General features: G+C 43.7%; 1 protein-coding gene across 1 annotated transcript in view; it reads left to right on the top strand.

Annotated features, from left to right (window-relative positions):
- CPVL (carboxypeptidase vitellogenic like) overlaps window positions 1-16,622 on the top strand; it is a 196,200-nt gene extending 179,578 nt beyond the window's left edge. Inside the window, exon 12 of the mRNA XM_082259784.1 lies at window positions 16,457-16,622. Within this exon, the coding sequence (XP_082115910.1) occupies window positions 16,457-16,573 (117 nt within the window). The 3' untranslated portion in view covers window positions 16,574-16,622. The remainder of the gene's footprint in view (window positions 1-16,456) is intronic.
- The last annotated feature ends 240 nt before the right edge of the window (window positions 16,623-16,862 follow it).

Genomic DNA, 16,862 nt, shown 5'->3' with positions numbered 1-16,862 from the left:
TGTTTGCTGTTCATTCGATGTACTGATATTACTTTTTACAGTTTGCATTGTTTAGGGTAATGTAATCAAGCTCTTTTCTGATTTTGTGTGGTATATATTCTGTGAGTTTACAATAAAGTCAGTTTGCATGTAAGCTAGTGTCATCTAGTTCCTGGGTGCAATTCTCATCTATAATTCCTGGTTCCAGAGTAGAGGAATGCAATGCAAATTTAAGCTATATAGTCCGAATGCAATGCAAATTTAGCTATACAATCTGTATGCCTAAATTTGCATCACACAGACATCACATGTGATTTGCATAGCTGTGCGGTGCGAATCACATGCAATGTCTGACATCGCTATAGTGTGAACCTGCACTTAGTATCGCAAAAGAAAAATGCAATCTCAATGTAGCAACAAAATACTCTATAAAGGCATGCAACAATCCTACGCAGAGGACCCAAAAGGGAATAGTATCTCAATATTGCCACAACCCACCGGCCAGCCGACGCTGGTCATGGTTATGCAAAATGCTCTACATAGGCGTGCTATCGAAATAGCCAGGTAGCATCAAGAAAGAGAAAGAAAAAAATTGGAGAAGCAGAGCATAGAAAAAGAAGAAGCTGGAGGTATTTAATGCAGGTATCTTAATAAAACTAGCAGATCTATTTCAATATACTGGCCAGCTTTTCATTAGGCATGATCAACATAAGCTTGCATTTCAAAAGGGCTAGGTCTATCACTGGTTTCTTCAGGCGGTCACTAGGGATTTTTTTCACAAGAAACCTAAAATAGATTAAAGAACAACTGATTTTGAATAGCGTGGAATAGGATTAGAACACCTGTCAGTTTTTATTGCTGTCTGTGCCCCCGTTAGGGAGATCCACCCTCACTATTTGTCCTGTTTATCATTGAAAGCAAAAGAAAATCCCAAATTTTGGGTTGTCCCTGGAAAAATAATAGAGGGGAAATCTTCTGATGGGGACGCTAGTTCTGGTGATCTGGGGGTCCCCAGAGAATTCCCTTAATATGCAGGGATTTCCTCTCACTTCCTGTTTGGCTGTGGGGCAGGAAGTAAAGGGAAATCTCCCCATGGGAAACAGATGGTGAAAAAAATTGACAGGGGTTATAACCCTTCCTTACTCTATCCAAAATGGGGAAAAAAAAAATTTTTTGCCTATAGTTCTACTTTAAGCTCTCGGCATGTTTGGGAGCATCGGCAAAAGGCTCATTAAGCAGTTCAGGACCGGTAGGATTTGCCCCCTTAATGACCAGGCCCTATTTCGCGATTCGGCGCTGCGTTATTTTAACGGAAAAATGCGCGGTTGTGCGACGCTGTATTATTTTTTGCAATGTAAACAAAAAGAGCGACAATTTTGAAAAAACAAAACATTTTTCACTTTCTGCTATATAACATTCCCGAAAAAAAAATTTGAAATCAACATTTTTTAACATTTTAGGCCAATTTGTTTTCTGCTAAATATTTTTGGTAAAAAAAAAATCACAAAAGGCGTGTTTTGATTGGTTTGTGCAAAAGTTATCGCGTCTATTACCTATGGGAAAGATTTATGTAATTTTTTATTGCTTTTTGACACTTTTTGGGGTACCAGTGACATTACTACAGTAATCAGTGCTAAAAATATGCACCGTTACTATAATAATGACACTGGCAGGGAAGAGGTTAACAGTATAGGTGATCAAGGGGTTAAATGTGACCCTAGGGGAGCGAATGACACTGGCAGGGAAGAGGTTAACAGTATAGGTGATCAAGGGGTTAAATGTGACCCTAGGGGAGTGATTCTAACTGGTGGGGCGTGGCTTCTGAGATGACCACAGAGATGTGATACTATATAGCAGGATCAAATGAGCTCTGCGATCATCCCAGGGAGAAGCCGACCGTCCTCTCTCAGCAGGGAGGTGTCAGGTGGCTCCTATTGCCACCAGACACATGCGCCGGCTTTCCCACTGACGATCGGGGGCTTGAACGCGCCGGCGGCAGTGCTCGCTTGCCACCCAGTTCCTCTCAGGCGAGCAACGTAGATCTACGTTGTTTTGCCTGCCCTAGCCACCCTGCCACAGTAAAAAGGCGGTGGGTGGTCGGGAATTGTTTAAAAAGAGCCACTCTGGGATTTTTCACTATTCATTAGCTGCTGACTTTAATTAACCAGACACTTGCCTATCCAGTGATCTAGCACTGTCCTCACCAGGACTGGTTCATTGCCAGTCTTCGGCAGGGCCATGCTAACTGTGGGAAGCCAGCTGTGACTCTTTCCGGCTTCACAGCAAGCTTCCCACTGTGTATGCGCAGGTTGCGCTGTGCTGTGTGAATTGTCCCACAGCCTATTGGGACCTGTGATGTGTCCCAAGAGGCTGTGAGCAGAGAGAGGGGTGGGCTAAACTTCTGCTTGGATTGCATAGGTGATACGGGCGTAAGTGGGAGCTAGTACCTGTCAAACCCAGATACCCACTCCCCTCCCAAAAATACAAAATGGGTGAAGTTCCTCTTTAAGTTTTTTTGTCTCTTCAGAGTAATTTGGTTCATAAAAACAAGTCTGAATTCCGAGCGATCTTTGTCACCCATGGCCACCCTGTGAGCTTGCAGTGAAGAATTGGTAGCTGCAATGGGGTGACTAAAGGCAAATCTTGGTTCAATCAGAACTAGAAAAAGCAGAGTAAAAATATACTCCGCTCATGACTGAACAAAGCTCAGATTTGGAGAGCCATGTACAGAATGAGGCCTTGTTTACAAGAGAGCAAACTGTAAAATCTGAGAGTGCACACATTTTGTTTGTGAATTCTTGCATTAAAATTGGTATTTTAGCCATCCTTTAGTATTCATTCATCTATATGGAGAATCTTTTAAATTGAAGTGTGTATTTTGTGGGTGTATAAAAAGTGCTCGAGAGATGTTTACAGGCTGCTGGCTCTAACAAGTTAAAGATGGGATCATTTGGCAGCTGCTTTTTAAGGACATTTCAAAGGTTTGACAGCTTTTGCTGAACTCTTGCTGGTTTCTTGAAAGCCATTTTTTTAAAATTTGAGCATGCAGTTGCTTTGTTCACATACACCTAATTTAATGTATGTTTACCCAACTGGGCTGTGTAACAGTTGTATAGTAGGCAGCAGGAGGTTCAAGACTGCATCCCGCAACATTGGCTCTGTGTCCTGCCAGAGCCCTGCAAAGTACCCCTACCTCTGAGCTATGGGAAGAGTATGTGATTTCTCTCCTGGAAGGCAGCCCTCAGGGGCTGAACATGAGTTTTGCAGTCCCAAACTGGGACAGGCATACTTAATACCATAACTATGACCAAAATCTTATATTAATTTCCATATTGTAGTTCAATTGTTGCCACCCGCACAATTGTGAACCTAGCCTCCATCATCCCTTACTATGTATTCAGCTGTTTGCTAGAAGCCGGGTTGGAAACCTGTGTGGTAAGGGGGGGGGGGGGGGGTGCGAACTGTCCAACCACGTTACTTGGCAACCAGGAGAGAAATTGAAACATTCTACATACACTTGGTCTAGGGAAATTAACAAAGGTTTTGAACTTGTAATAAAACCTCTTTAAATTGTTTGTTACCCTTAAAAAAAAAAAAAAAAAAAAATCCTGTTCCCTTAAAGCACGTTATACAGCATAGTGGTTGTGCTGTGTAATTTGGCCCCCTGTAACACCAGTAATATCTGGCTGATCCTGCTTGTTTCTGCCCTCCCCCCTATAAACTGACCATGGCTGCTGAGCCCTGACACCATGGTCAGTTTACATGCCTCCGTCATCCGCTGCGGTCTGCATCTTTCCTCTGTCTCCCTCTGTCCCCCTCTCCCCTCCCTGCCTGTCAGCTCTCACTAGCGCCTCTCTGCTCCCCTCCCCGCTGCTACAGAACTATGTTATCTTTTATACCATCCACATTGTTCGATAAAAACGTGTCCTAGTGTCTGTGCGTTATAAAAAAAAAAATCCGATTTCTACCTGATTTCACAGCACCTCCCAGTGCTCACATGAATCTTTGGCTCTCTCCTCCCTGCCTCCCAGGCTGACATCAGTGGGAGTTCTTGGCCCCGCCCGCTGGAGCAGTCAGACGGGGAGGGGAGAGAGCGGGAGTCATGTGAGCGCCGGGAGGCACTGTGAGACCAGGTAGAAATCGGATACATGTTTTTATTTAACAATGGGTATGGTATAAAGATCACATAGTGGCTTAACCACTTTAAGGGCTGCTTCACTACACAATTTCAGCGCTCCTGATACATTTCTGCATTTGTGTTTTTTGTTGCGCTCTGTGTTTTCCCCCTCCTTTTTTTTTTTTTGTCGTCTCAATTCGGGACATGTGCATTCGGTTGCATTTTTGCTGCATTCCAATGCGTTTTACCGCATTCCATACAGTAATAATGCAGCATTTTCTACTTTTGTTGACTACACTAAAATGCACTGCACTGGTGTGAACTAGGGCCATTGGAATACATGGAAAACACTGTGCATGATTTTTTGATGCAGATTATAAATGCACTGCACTGTATATGGTGTGAGCCAGCCCTAAATACCCTTGTACTGCCTCAAAATCCTCCTAAACTAAAAGCATCAAGATTACACAAGTTTTCCAACATGTCCCTTTTGACAAAGGACTGTCGTTTGACTGCCTTCTGTTGGACAGGCATACACACTGACCAAAAGTCAGCTGGCTCAGCAGGATTTTATAGGATAAATATCAGACTGAAAAAAAGACCCCTGTAACAGGTAGGCTGTACCTCCTAAGTAAGTTTATATTGCATATTTTGATACTTGACTAAAGGCAATCCTTGTACATATCCCATTCATTTCTGTATTCATTTTATTTTGCCTGTAGCAAAAAACTGCTTTTATTACTCCCTTGTAAAAGTCTTACAGGGACAACTGCTGAGAGCTTTGTTCCTATTGATGCAAACTCTCCCCAGATCTACATCTGACGAAGGGCTACGGTGTGTGGGAAGGCTCTTGGGAGTCAAGCCAGCAGCATTGTTCTTCAGAAAATGTATGCGGCAGAGAAAGGGTGGTAATAGGACAGGCTGACAAAACTGCTTAGAATTTTGGAGCAGGAAAGGAATATGTTGTCAAGCAAACGGGAAGTTAGGGACACACTGGATTTCTGGTAGATCCACTTGGAATCTTATTATAGGAAAAAAACACTGGGAAATGTATGTATTCATGTTTTGCACAGCTGTACTAATTTTTGAACATAAAGATGGGTAGCTTTAGATGTATGTCAGATTCTTACAAGATCTAACCACAAAATGTTATTTTTTAAAAAACATTTTGAGAAAGATTGAATCTCAATCATCTATTGTCTATAGGTAACATTTAGTTGCATCGTGAATCACACACGCTTCTTTCTGTTTTGAGTCTGTTATAAATTGTATTGTAGACCTCTTTGCCCCTGCAGGAACCCATCTGGACCTAACTGTACACATCAGTCTAGCAGTCTTTCTCAGTCTTGCTTCTTCCCAAACCCTGTTAGTTTGCATTCTCTAAATGTTTTTTTTCCCCAGATGGTGTAGTTCTTGCCTTGTTAGAATCTATAGTTCTGTGTGTTACAAAGAAAATATTAATGTATATCTACTTGTACATTTACTCTACATATACTTTTTGTTTTGATTTGTAGTCTGTCACTATCTCATTCCTCATTCCTGCATACCTTTTATTGCTATGTATGTCTTCTTGCCAATTTGATGTGAGGCCTATCACCTCCACTCAATATACAATTCAAAAGTTTAATAAGATCATTTACCATATTTATCATTCTCATATATACCGGCTCTTGGAACATTAGTCCACAGCCACATCCCAAAAATAGGATATTGGAAAAGGAATCGGGAGGAAAACCCCCTTCAAAAACCATGTAGGACTTTAACGGCTGTGTAGTTAAACATTTGGTAGCACAATTTAATGGAATTTTTTAAAAAACAAATGTTATTACATGTACATAAAAAAGGTCACAGTGGCCATACAAAATATCCTTTTAAAAATATCCAACCATAGTAAAACACATTGTTGAACAATTAGCATTAGTGGGTAGTCATAGTTTCAGAAATCTGACGCGTTTCACAAAATATCTGACAGGGAAATTTTGTAAACCTCTGTAAAAACCATGATTTTGACAGTGCTTTACTACATGATTGAATTCAGAGTACATAAATCTTATTGCAGAATAATAAGGCTTATCTGTAAATCTTGCTAGATTCACACATTCGTTGCAGTCCAAAGAGGATACAATTCCACATCTGTATGCCAATCAACCCCTAGCTAGGCCAGCAGGGGGCAGCCAAACGGGCACTGGACCACCCAGAGGGAAAGCAGAGGCCCCGACCGAGCCCACTGTGACAGCTGGAACAATAGAAAAAAAACGTATACTTGACTAAAGTTTACTCTATTATTCCAACATTTTGACCCCAAAAATCCAGAGCATAGAATACAGTTTTACACAGAAATGCCTATCCATCAAGCTATCCACACCAGCAACCATAGCATATACATGACCCAACCAACATGCAATCTTGTATCCTAAATCAACCCCAAAAGTGCCTCCACAATCTCTTGCCAACAGAAATCTTCACCAATTGCATACACACTAACCTAGAAAAACCTAGACTAACTACAGTCATGCCCATACAGCAAACCAGACCCAGCCTAAAGCCTCGTACACACGCGTCGAAGATTGGCAGGGAATTTTCGTCCAACGACCGTTCTGCCGATTTTCGGCTTGTTAGTATGATGCTTCCGACAACCGACTCCAGATTTTTTTGGGCCGAAAAGTCGGTGTGTAGACTATAAATTTTTTGTCTGCCGTAAAAACACAGCCGATTTTCGTGCAGTCAGTACAGATTTCGACAGGGAAAAATCGAATGCGCAAGTCTGGGCATGCTCAGTGAAGAAAGAACACAAAGAAAGCAAACTAACACATGACATCACTTCTGAAGTAGATTTTTGTTGGGTGAGAAAATTCGTGTGCAGTCTAGGCACATTCCAACAAAACACAACTCTGGACAAAAGTCGGACGATCGGTCGGCCGATAATCGTTGCGTGTGTATGGGGCTTTACACTACTATCACACGCATCAAACTGTGCCTCACCTTTACTGGGTGGAGGCGGGAATGGGGCTAATAGTGGCATGAGATGGGATTTTGGAGATTAAAGCAGGCTATGAGCAGGCAAAAGCCGTCCACTGCAGATTACTCTTCAGAGGGCTCTACTACAAGTGTAAAGAACCCCTAAGGGAGGGAAAAAGCTAGGGGACTTAAGGAGCGATTTTTAAAAAGGTAAGGGGTGGCCTGTTTACTCCGTCACAGGGAGGTGCCCACTGGCAATGAAGGCAGGAGAGGAAGAAATGTGTAAAATCCTCCCTGCTGCAGCTATCGGGCTCAGCGCCTTCTTGACGCTGTAGTCACTCCTGTCAGTGTGATTCTTCCAGTGTGCCCCCCACCAACCATTCCTAAGATTGTAAACTAAAAAAAAAATAAAACTCTGCACTGGAGAAGATTTTAACACCTAAAAGCAGCCTACACCAAAATTTGTGATACCAAGTTTATGCATAAATAATCAAAGTGTGGCTCTGAATCAATACAACATAATAGAAAATATACAATACTTGATGTGCATGAAACTAAAATATAAATTTAAAAAAATCTCAATTTATAAAGTGAAAAAATATGAAATTAATTCAAAATTACATTTTATAAATAATCAACAACATAAAATTTGTGAAATGAAAGACCAATGATCAAATCCAAAAAACAAATAAGTCCCTATTCATTAACTAAATCTACAGAATTTGGTAATTCATGTGCAATATCCAAAAAGATCACAAAAAACATGCATCAGGTGGGGGCCTACACATGGCGGCACTATTACGCTATCGGATTGCCAGAACACCAGTGTTTGGAGATCACCTGCTCGGGAAACCGCTCCAGCTATTGTAGAAAATATGTAAGTGCACCTCTATTATTAAGGATTCAGATTTTTTAAAACTATTACGCTATGAGATGTTTTCTTGCTTTGCATTATATTGCTGGAAGAGCTTGCAGCAAAGGATGAGAAGTGACCGCAAGACATCCTGGTTATTTTTAATGCGCTGTTTATCATCTATTATGGTCCATACTATCTCTGGTAAGGAGCCAATCTTGTCCTGTATCACGGGTGATATCACTGTGGTGATCAGCACTGGATGTATTGACAAATTATTTCTTGGATTGCTTATACTTATTGGATATGAACGGCATCTATTTGCACTTGGATATGGGACCACACATCCTATATTTTTTGGGATATTGCACATGAAATACAAATTTTCTAGATTTTTTAGTTCATGAATTAGGACTTGTTTTTATGATTTTTTTTTTTAAGGCCAAATGGCTGAAAGGAGGGAGAAAGAGGGGGGGGGGGGGTCAGACGAGGAGGATTTTCTTGGTACCATCAACAGGTGTAAACAGTCATATAAAAACAAAGTCTTTATTATATTCTATGAAAAAAAATATATATAGATACAATTTACAGTACAATACGAACAAAGATAAAATTAACCCATTAAGATGCTTAACTGTAGCTATGTTTTACCCATACCCATGCTGTAGAGCACAACACATCATTGGGTTGACATATAAAGTTAGACCACACCCGACATGTTTCATGTTCGGAACTGCTTTCTCAGGAGTTCAAGAAAATGGGGGGGGGGGGACAATAGCCCTACAAAAATTTAAATATATACGTATAAATTTACAAATGTACATATGATTATATGTATATGCTTATTAGCATAATTTTGACAGCTATGGAGAACTTGGGAAGTGCTCACCCTGGATATCAGATGCACTGCAGATGTGGATCCCAAACCCTGGAGGCCACAAACCTTCCCCTGGGGGCAAGTGTAGGCGCAAACACAGCCACCTAGGACTGTTGTTGGATTAGTTCACTGGTTTTTCATTTCACTAATTTTAATATGTTGCTAAGATTCTAACAGACCTGGGGAACCTCAAGGAGGGTAAAAATGCAGCGTGCTGTGCACGATGCAGTGAACAATTTGGCCAAACTGTTTCCTATTCTACTGATTCCTGCTGCTATTGACAGCTGTGTGTGAATAACAGCAGCTGCCGAGCCCTACACTGCAGTGACAGGCTGTTGGCGTAACTATTTATGTCTGCAGTAATCGCTGGCTTTGCAAATGAGCAGGGATAGCTCCAGCTGCCAACAGCCTGTCAGGCAGCTGTCAATCACAGCAGCAGGAATCAGTAGAATCCTGCCACTGAAATCTGCACTATGGTTAAATGGCGGGAAGGGCTAAAGGGTCCTAGTTTAAAAAACTCACAAGCCTACATAAATTTCTGAAAAATTATTAAAAAACGTATTACATATGCATTTGTGCACAGTAAAAAAAGACAGAGGGAACATTTTGTCTGAGCCTCCCTTAAAGAACTTCATTAAATTAGTCAGGGACAATAAGGAATGTAACACGTAGATGTCATTAATTCCTACCATCTCTATATGTATGCTACAGAAGGAATGCAATGGTTTTTAGAACTTCTGTATGTTTTTACTTTTATATCAATAAAAGACTTTGGAATAAAAAAAAAATATATATATATATTTAAATATAGTCAGGGACTGCTTAGCTTTAAGGGTATGTAGCAAACAGTGCTGCACTCTGTGTTGGGTTAAGGAGTACATTACAATCGCAGAGCAAGAGTCAGTAATATGCAATTGACAGTTGGGGTCAGGAGTACAAAATAGTAAGAGCACGGGAGTCAGGGGAGTGTAACACCCAATGTAGGGGTCAGGAGAGTGCCAAGTCTTTGCCACAAGCAATATTTTCTCTATACAGTTTAATAAAAACTCCATATCCCCCCCCCCCCCAAATATCCAGCACTAATTTGAACACTCATCCCTCTTAGTACAAATCTTTGCCAACCAAAATCCCCACCCTTCCATCCCGATACCCCCTCCCAGGATACCTTCTGTCCCCCCTCCCAGCACAAATCCTCTATAAAATCCTCAAATACCCCCATTTTCCCAATCCTTTCTCCTAGCATAAAATTTCTCCCTCGTCCTCAATCCCCCTTTCTCTATCGCTCATTGACAGACGTAGTCCTCGGTGATACAGCACCTTCGGGTTATGTTGCCTCCACAGGAGTAGGACTAGACAGGAAATAAAATGCTCTGGCCACACCCTAGGGGCAGCCCCTGAGGGTATATCCTCCCTCTCTCTCTCTGCCACAGCAAATCAGTTTTTTTCTGTCTAGTCAGGAGTAAGGACCTAGATACCTTGCTGGGATCTTCGGTCCTGGCAGGATTTTTTTCTTAAAAAGATTTTTTAGACAGCTTTTTTTCTCCAGTGTTCCTGTGAGATCTTCAAGCAAGAAAGCTGAACTGGGTGACTGGCTAGATGTTGAGATCCGGTGGTCACCCCAGTTCAGCCTACGAGCGCGTGCAGGCCATAGCTCCGCGCTGGGTCGGTCGCGACATAGTCCCACTGGAGGGACTGACCCTGCGAGTTAAACGTCTCGCTGAAACGCCAAGGACCATGAGTCACGGCGTCCGTATTGGTCGACAGCCCTCCCGCCCCGGTGGAGAGGGGTACTGTCAGGAGTTGGTGCCCGCCTGGTTCCGGTATGGTGAGTAGTATGTTCCCCCTTTTCCCCTGACGGGTCTTGTGGTGAACGCGGGCCCCTCTCTGTATGGTAAGGATGAGTTCCCCTCTATCCTATAACATGGCACAGATCCCCCTACTTTGAGTGTGATTTTTATGTGCAAAAAGCCAGGAGGCTTGGTTTGGGAGCTGACAATCTAATTGTAAATATGTTAAAAGATTGTAATCAGTGGCAGTATGGGAATCTTACTGTGATAATATAAGTAGCCTACCAGTCAGAAGCCACGGACATGTAGACTGCTTTCCAAGTCAAGTCTCCAGCAATAGCAGGCCTTCCGACGGCCATGCGGTCCGCCAGGGTCCGGTACCGCCGACCAGGCTAAATCCCCATGTAGAGAAGGTGTTGTGATGCTCTGCAGTCACGCCGCTATTCGGTACAACCGCCGCCATTGTTTGCTAGATCGCACGAGGCCGCCATTTTGGCGTAGCCTCGTGTCTCCAGCATGGGGGCAGCCATGTTTGAGGTGACCCAAACACCTTGTGGAGCTAGGGGAGGCGCCGGAAGGCGTGCAGAGGGGCGGAGCCGCCTCCCTTCTTCCTGGGCAGCCAGCTAAAAGACTTCCTGTTTGTGAAGACAGCGCTGTAGCCTGTTGCAGTGAACTCTGAGCATCAAGTGGTGAGCCTGGGGGTCTATCTCTCTCTCTCTCTCTCTCGATCGATAGGGATCCCTAGCAGGTAACACTGAGGGGCTTTTGTGGCGCTGGGGGTCTGGAAAAAAAAAAAAAAAAGTTTTTTTATTTAAGTTTGGATTGTATTTTCCGGGTAGTTACTGGAATAATCATGGACCCTGCCACACAAGTACCCCCACCTGTTTCCCTTGAGGGGGCCACGGGACCCACCGGTGCACAGAGTATGGATGCATTTACAGCAGTTTTGGAGTCTATGGTGGCTCGGGTGGAGGCGGCCTGTCACGGACGGGGGTCAAGAAAGCGACCCCCGCCTACCCCTATATTATCTGACACCTCTGACTCAGATTCAGAGACGTTCACTGCAGCTGCAGGTCCCTCTGCAAGGGCTGTTATCTCAGGTAAAGCTCCCTCAGACAGTGAGGAGGACGTTCATTCTTCCGCCATAATTCAGGAAGAAGCATTGGTGGACGCACTAGTTGTGGCGGTGCGGGAAACCTTAAGACTTGAGGTTTTACCGGCAGAGGCAACTGAAACAGAGATTCCCTTTGGTACTAACAAGCCCATCAAAACGGTGAAGGTTTTTCCTGTACCCAAGTGTTTTGGTAATAAAATTAAAGGAGAATGGGAGCATTCTAAGCGTACCTTTACTATTTCCAAGCGTATTGCTAGACGCTATCCGTTTGAGGAATCCCTCATTAAGAAATGGACGGTACCACCAGTGGTGGATCCACCTATTTCCAGGCTGAATAAAGCCACGGTTATCCCAGTGGAGGACACTTCGTCCTTTAAGGATCCGGTGGATCGAAAGATGGAAGCGGAGTCCCGCACTATCTTCTCCCTGATAGGGTCAGCGGAATGGGCTGAGATTGGTACGCCAAGACCTAAGGGGAAAAGATATCCCCCAGGGAACATCTGATTTGATGGAACAGATTATCCAAGGGCTACAGTTTGTCTGTGACGCAGCCTTGGATGCTACCCCCCTATTAGGGCATGCATCTATGTCAGCGGTAATTCTCAGACGTGTGCTGTGGTTAAAATGCTGGTCAGCTGACCTAGGTTCCAAAAAGACCTTGACGAATCTCCCCTTTCAGGGGAATCACCTATTTGGGGCCACCCTAGATGAAATTATTAAGGATGCCACTGGGGGCAAGAGCACTTTCTTGCCACAGGCTGCTAAAGCTAAGGGACCTCGCAACAAGCGAGGACCTTTCTTTACCGCCCATAAAGGGTTCGCACGCCCGGCTGGAACTAGCGGGAAAGGCAAGACTCCTCCAGGAGGGTTCAAGAAAGGCTGGTCGGACAAACAGAGGACCGACTCAGCCAAACCCGAAGCAAAGGATTACACAGCCTGAAGGTGCGCCCCCACCCGGGTTGAGGGTGGGGGGACGTTTTCACCGGTATTCAGGACATTAGATCGAGCATCGACTACTACTACCGGTGCGATTCTTCCCTTCCAACATTTAAGTACTACAGGGAGCGGTAGTCACCGTTCCCTGAATAGATCTTTTCCTTTACCTTTTCCTAAGATTAGTCTCAATTCCCCACAGGAATCGGATCTGGTTGACCAGACAGACCAAGAAGCCTCTAGCCGGGTGACTTCGGTCCCTGAGATTCAACCAGGAGAGATCACCGTTCCTGATAGGAATCAGGTGTCGGATAAATGTGTGGGAACAGAAAACGACCAGACTTTGTCGGATGGTCGGGGCCAGATAGCTCTAGGGATGCCTGATTCAAATCCCGTCAGTGCCAGTGGTCCTAGGAATTCTAGGCTGGCCTCGTCAAGCCGGCCTGGCCGACTTGGACTTGCTAGTCGCGGACGTTCCGTGGGAACTGCGTCTCAGGGAGTATCTGCGGCCTTGAGGACCAATCTACCATTGTGCTTTACAGTCGCTGGTTTTAATGGCCTGGCCATTGAGACCCAAGTACTGAAGGACAGAGGGTTGTCAGCTTCAGTCATTCCTACCCTTATTAAAGCAAGGAAAGCGACTTCCAGCAAGGTCTATTATCACACATGGAAGACTTATATCGCGTGGTGCGAATCTTTAGGATTTGCTCCACGTACCTATTCGGTGACTCGAATATTGGCCTTTTTGCAAAAAGGGGTTGAGCAGAAGCTAGCCTTGAGCACCATCAAGGGTCAAGTTTCAGCATTAGCAATCTTCTTTCAGAAACCTTTAGCTACCAAGTCCTTGGTGCGCAATTTCATCCAGGGGGTGCGGCACCTGGCTCCACCAGTCCGCGCGCCCTTACCGCCCTGGGATCTTAATTTGGTTTTGTCGGTTCTACAGAAACCTCCTTTTGAAAACATCAGGGAGATTCCCTTGCTTACTTTATCCCAGAAGGTGGCCTTCTTGGTGGCTATCACTTCTGCACGCAGGGTGTCAGAACTGGCTGCTTTATCATGCCAGTCCCCATACTTGGTGATTCATAGGGATAAGGTAGTACTCCATCCTAAGCCATCCTTTCTTCCTAAGGTGGTTTCAGATTTTCATCTGAATGAAGATATTGTACTACCTTCCTTGTGTCCTCAGCCCAATCATCATCGGGAACATGCGTTGCATTCCTTGGATGTGGTTCGGGCAATCAGGGTATACCTGAAGGCTACGGAATCGTTCCGTAAGACGGATTCACTTTTTGTGATCACGGATGGCCCCAGAAAGGGGTTGCCTGCATCTGCCGTGACTATTGCCAAATGGATTAGACAGACGGTGGTACAGGCTTATTCTATTAAGGGTCAGAGTCCTCCGTTCCCTGTTAGGGCGCACTCCACTCGAGCGCTCAGTACTTCCTGGGCCTTTCGCCATCAGGCGTCAGTGGTCCAGGTATGTAAGGCGGCCACCTGGTCGTCGGTACATACCTTTACAAAATTTTATAAAATTGATGTCATGGCATCGGCGGATGCCTCATTTGGCCGCAAGGTTTTGCAGGCCGCAATTTCAGGAGACCGGTGGTCTACCTCGAGGGTTTTTTTCTGTTTGAAAAATTTTTTGTTGAGTCTCATCATTAAGGTTGAGCATTGTAAACTTCTAGTTGGCACCGGTTGGGCCTTCTAGATTTGGATTTGATTTCCATTTTCCCACCCCTCATTTGTGATACTGCTCTGGGACGTCCCGAAGGTGCTGTATCACCGAGGACTACGTCTGTCAATGAGCGATAGAGAAAAATGGATTTTTGTAAAATCTTACCGTAAAATCCTTTTCTCTTAGCTCATTGACAGACGTAGTACCCGCCCCTCTGTTTTTGAGTTGGGTTGGGTTAAATTCTCTAAACACTGCTTTTGTGACATAACTGATTTGCTGTGGCAGAGAGAGGATATACCCTCAGGGACTGCCCCTAGGGTGTGGCCAGAGCATTTTATTTCCTGTCTAGTCCTACTCCTGTGGAGGCAACATAACCCGAAGGTGCTGTATCACAGAGGACTACGTCTGTCAATGAGCTAAGAGAAAAGGATTTTACGGTAAGATTTTACAAAAATCCATTTTTTTTAGCACAAACCTGCATCCCCTCCTAATACACCATTTTATTACATATCCTTTTCTGCCCCTTTAAATCCCCCTTCTAGTACAAATCCCCCGCACCCCCCAAAACAACTTCCACAGCTTAAATATCTTCTCCCAATCCCTCCTTTCAGCACAAATCCTCATTCCCCCCCATTTCCCAATCCTCTTAGCACAAGTGCTTTCTTCTCCATAAAAATATCGCTCCTCCCAGCAAACCCTCCTTTTTATCAACCCTTCTAATTTTAACCACCTTTCCCTCCCAGTACGAATGCTCTTGCTTGCAAAACTCCCCCCAAGCACAAATCTTATTATTCCCCCATGTAAACCTGCTGACGATAACTGTTCTCTTCTAACAGGCATTGGGGCAGGGAGAAATGTCGGCTTCTGCATTGTCTACGATCTTGGCGGTGGAGACCTGGGACAGCCTGCAATTAATGTGGGCACATACCTTTGGTGCCTGGCACTAGTTTCACCACTGGTGTACCCCCTCCACAGTAGAGCACTGTGCCACGGCATTGTTCCCCTTGTGCCCCCCTTGTCCTAGCCCTGAAAACACGGGAAGTAGGGGTATTTCTTAGGAGAAAGATCAAAGTGATGCAGGTGTCCCTTCCTCCTCTGATTCATATTTACCTTTTGCCTTCCTTATCTGATCCATATTTATTTTTGACTGCCCACCAGCTGTTTCACCCTGTGTTCTAAAGTTGGCTCTGTCCACATCAACTGACTTGACAAACTTCAGTTAAGAAATGTAAGGAGCAGGGCAGAAAAAAGTCTGCCGAGCAGAAAAAAAGTCTGCCGAACATTGACTAGAGCCACACACACTTCTGTTTTCTGTGGTCAGGTACATAGCCTAAATCTATCATTTGATTTTTCCAAGCATACTCCCTATTATTTATTATTATAATACAAGATTTATTTAGCGCCAACGGTTTGCACAGCGCTTTACAACATAAGGGCAGACAGTACAGTTACAATACAATTCAAAACAGGAGACATCAGCAGGGCTATTGAAAATCTTTTATAAACATTTAAGAGAATTTACAAAATGTGTAGTATCCCAGAGTAGCATCGCAATGAGGGGTGTGGACCTCACCTGGTTAACGCCCGCCAGTAGGGTTGGCACCTCATCCCTTTAAAACCGAACACCTATTGCACAGGATCTGAGGCTAATTTAATGCAGATTAGGCACCAAGATTAATTTAATGCAGATAACTCACAAGCGAGTTTATTTCCCACGGTAATCAGCCACAGAATCTGTGTAATTAATGTGTTCAGTTTTAAATGGCTAAGGTGGCAACCCCACCCGCCAGAGGGGTGACCCCATCAAGTAGCACTGTGACAGGTTAGTGCCCTATTTCGTGTCCTGCGGTCACTCCACAGCGGCATGGCAGAGCACTGTGGCAGACTAAGGGGGGGGGGCACCATTTTTTTCGCCACCAAGTGACACCAACCCTAGTGACGCCACTGGTATCCCAAGGATTTAAACAAATGATCATACTTTTAAGGGTTTTTATTTAATTGTAAGCATTGGATTGAATTATTAATCTAATCTTTGTGATATACAGTACATGTAAATGACCTAAGTTTACAAATTAATTTTCTTTTTTTGTAAGACTGATTTCTGCAAACTTTAACATTTAAAAAAACATTTATACACAGCCGATTTTTCTTTCTGTTTTTTAGGTTATAGTGCGAGGAGGAGGCCACATCCTTCCATACGACCAGGCTGAAAGATCATTTGTGATGATTGACAGATTTATAAGTAATTGCAAGAATCTTAACTGTGAGATGTACCTCTAAGTTGATACTGAATAATTTTCTGTTACAAATTGGTAAAATGAATAAAATTTCTTTAAAAAAATATCTTTATTGAATGGACAAGAGTAAACCCAAATGTTTGTGTATGATTGGAACGTGGAACGCATTATTTTGTGCGTATTTGTGTGTATATATTTTGTGTATTTGCATATATATATATAATCTTATTCAGAATGACAGTCATAAAAGGATTTCTGTTTTTATTATGCATAATTGACAAGCCATCAAGCCATCATTTTTTTTATGTAATACAGCTTATGTACAATGGAGC

Source organism: Pelophylax lessonae (assembly GCF_965119305.1).
Source record: "Pelophylax lessonae genome assembly, chromosome: 5".
Taxonomy (NCBI): domain Eukaryota; kingdom Metazoa; phylum Chordata; class Amphibia; order Anura; family Ranidae; genus Pelophylax; species Pelophylax lessonae.
The sequence above is the reverse complement of the archived record's forward strand: the minus strand, read 5'-3'. Positions and strand labels throughout refer to the sequence as shown.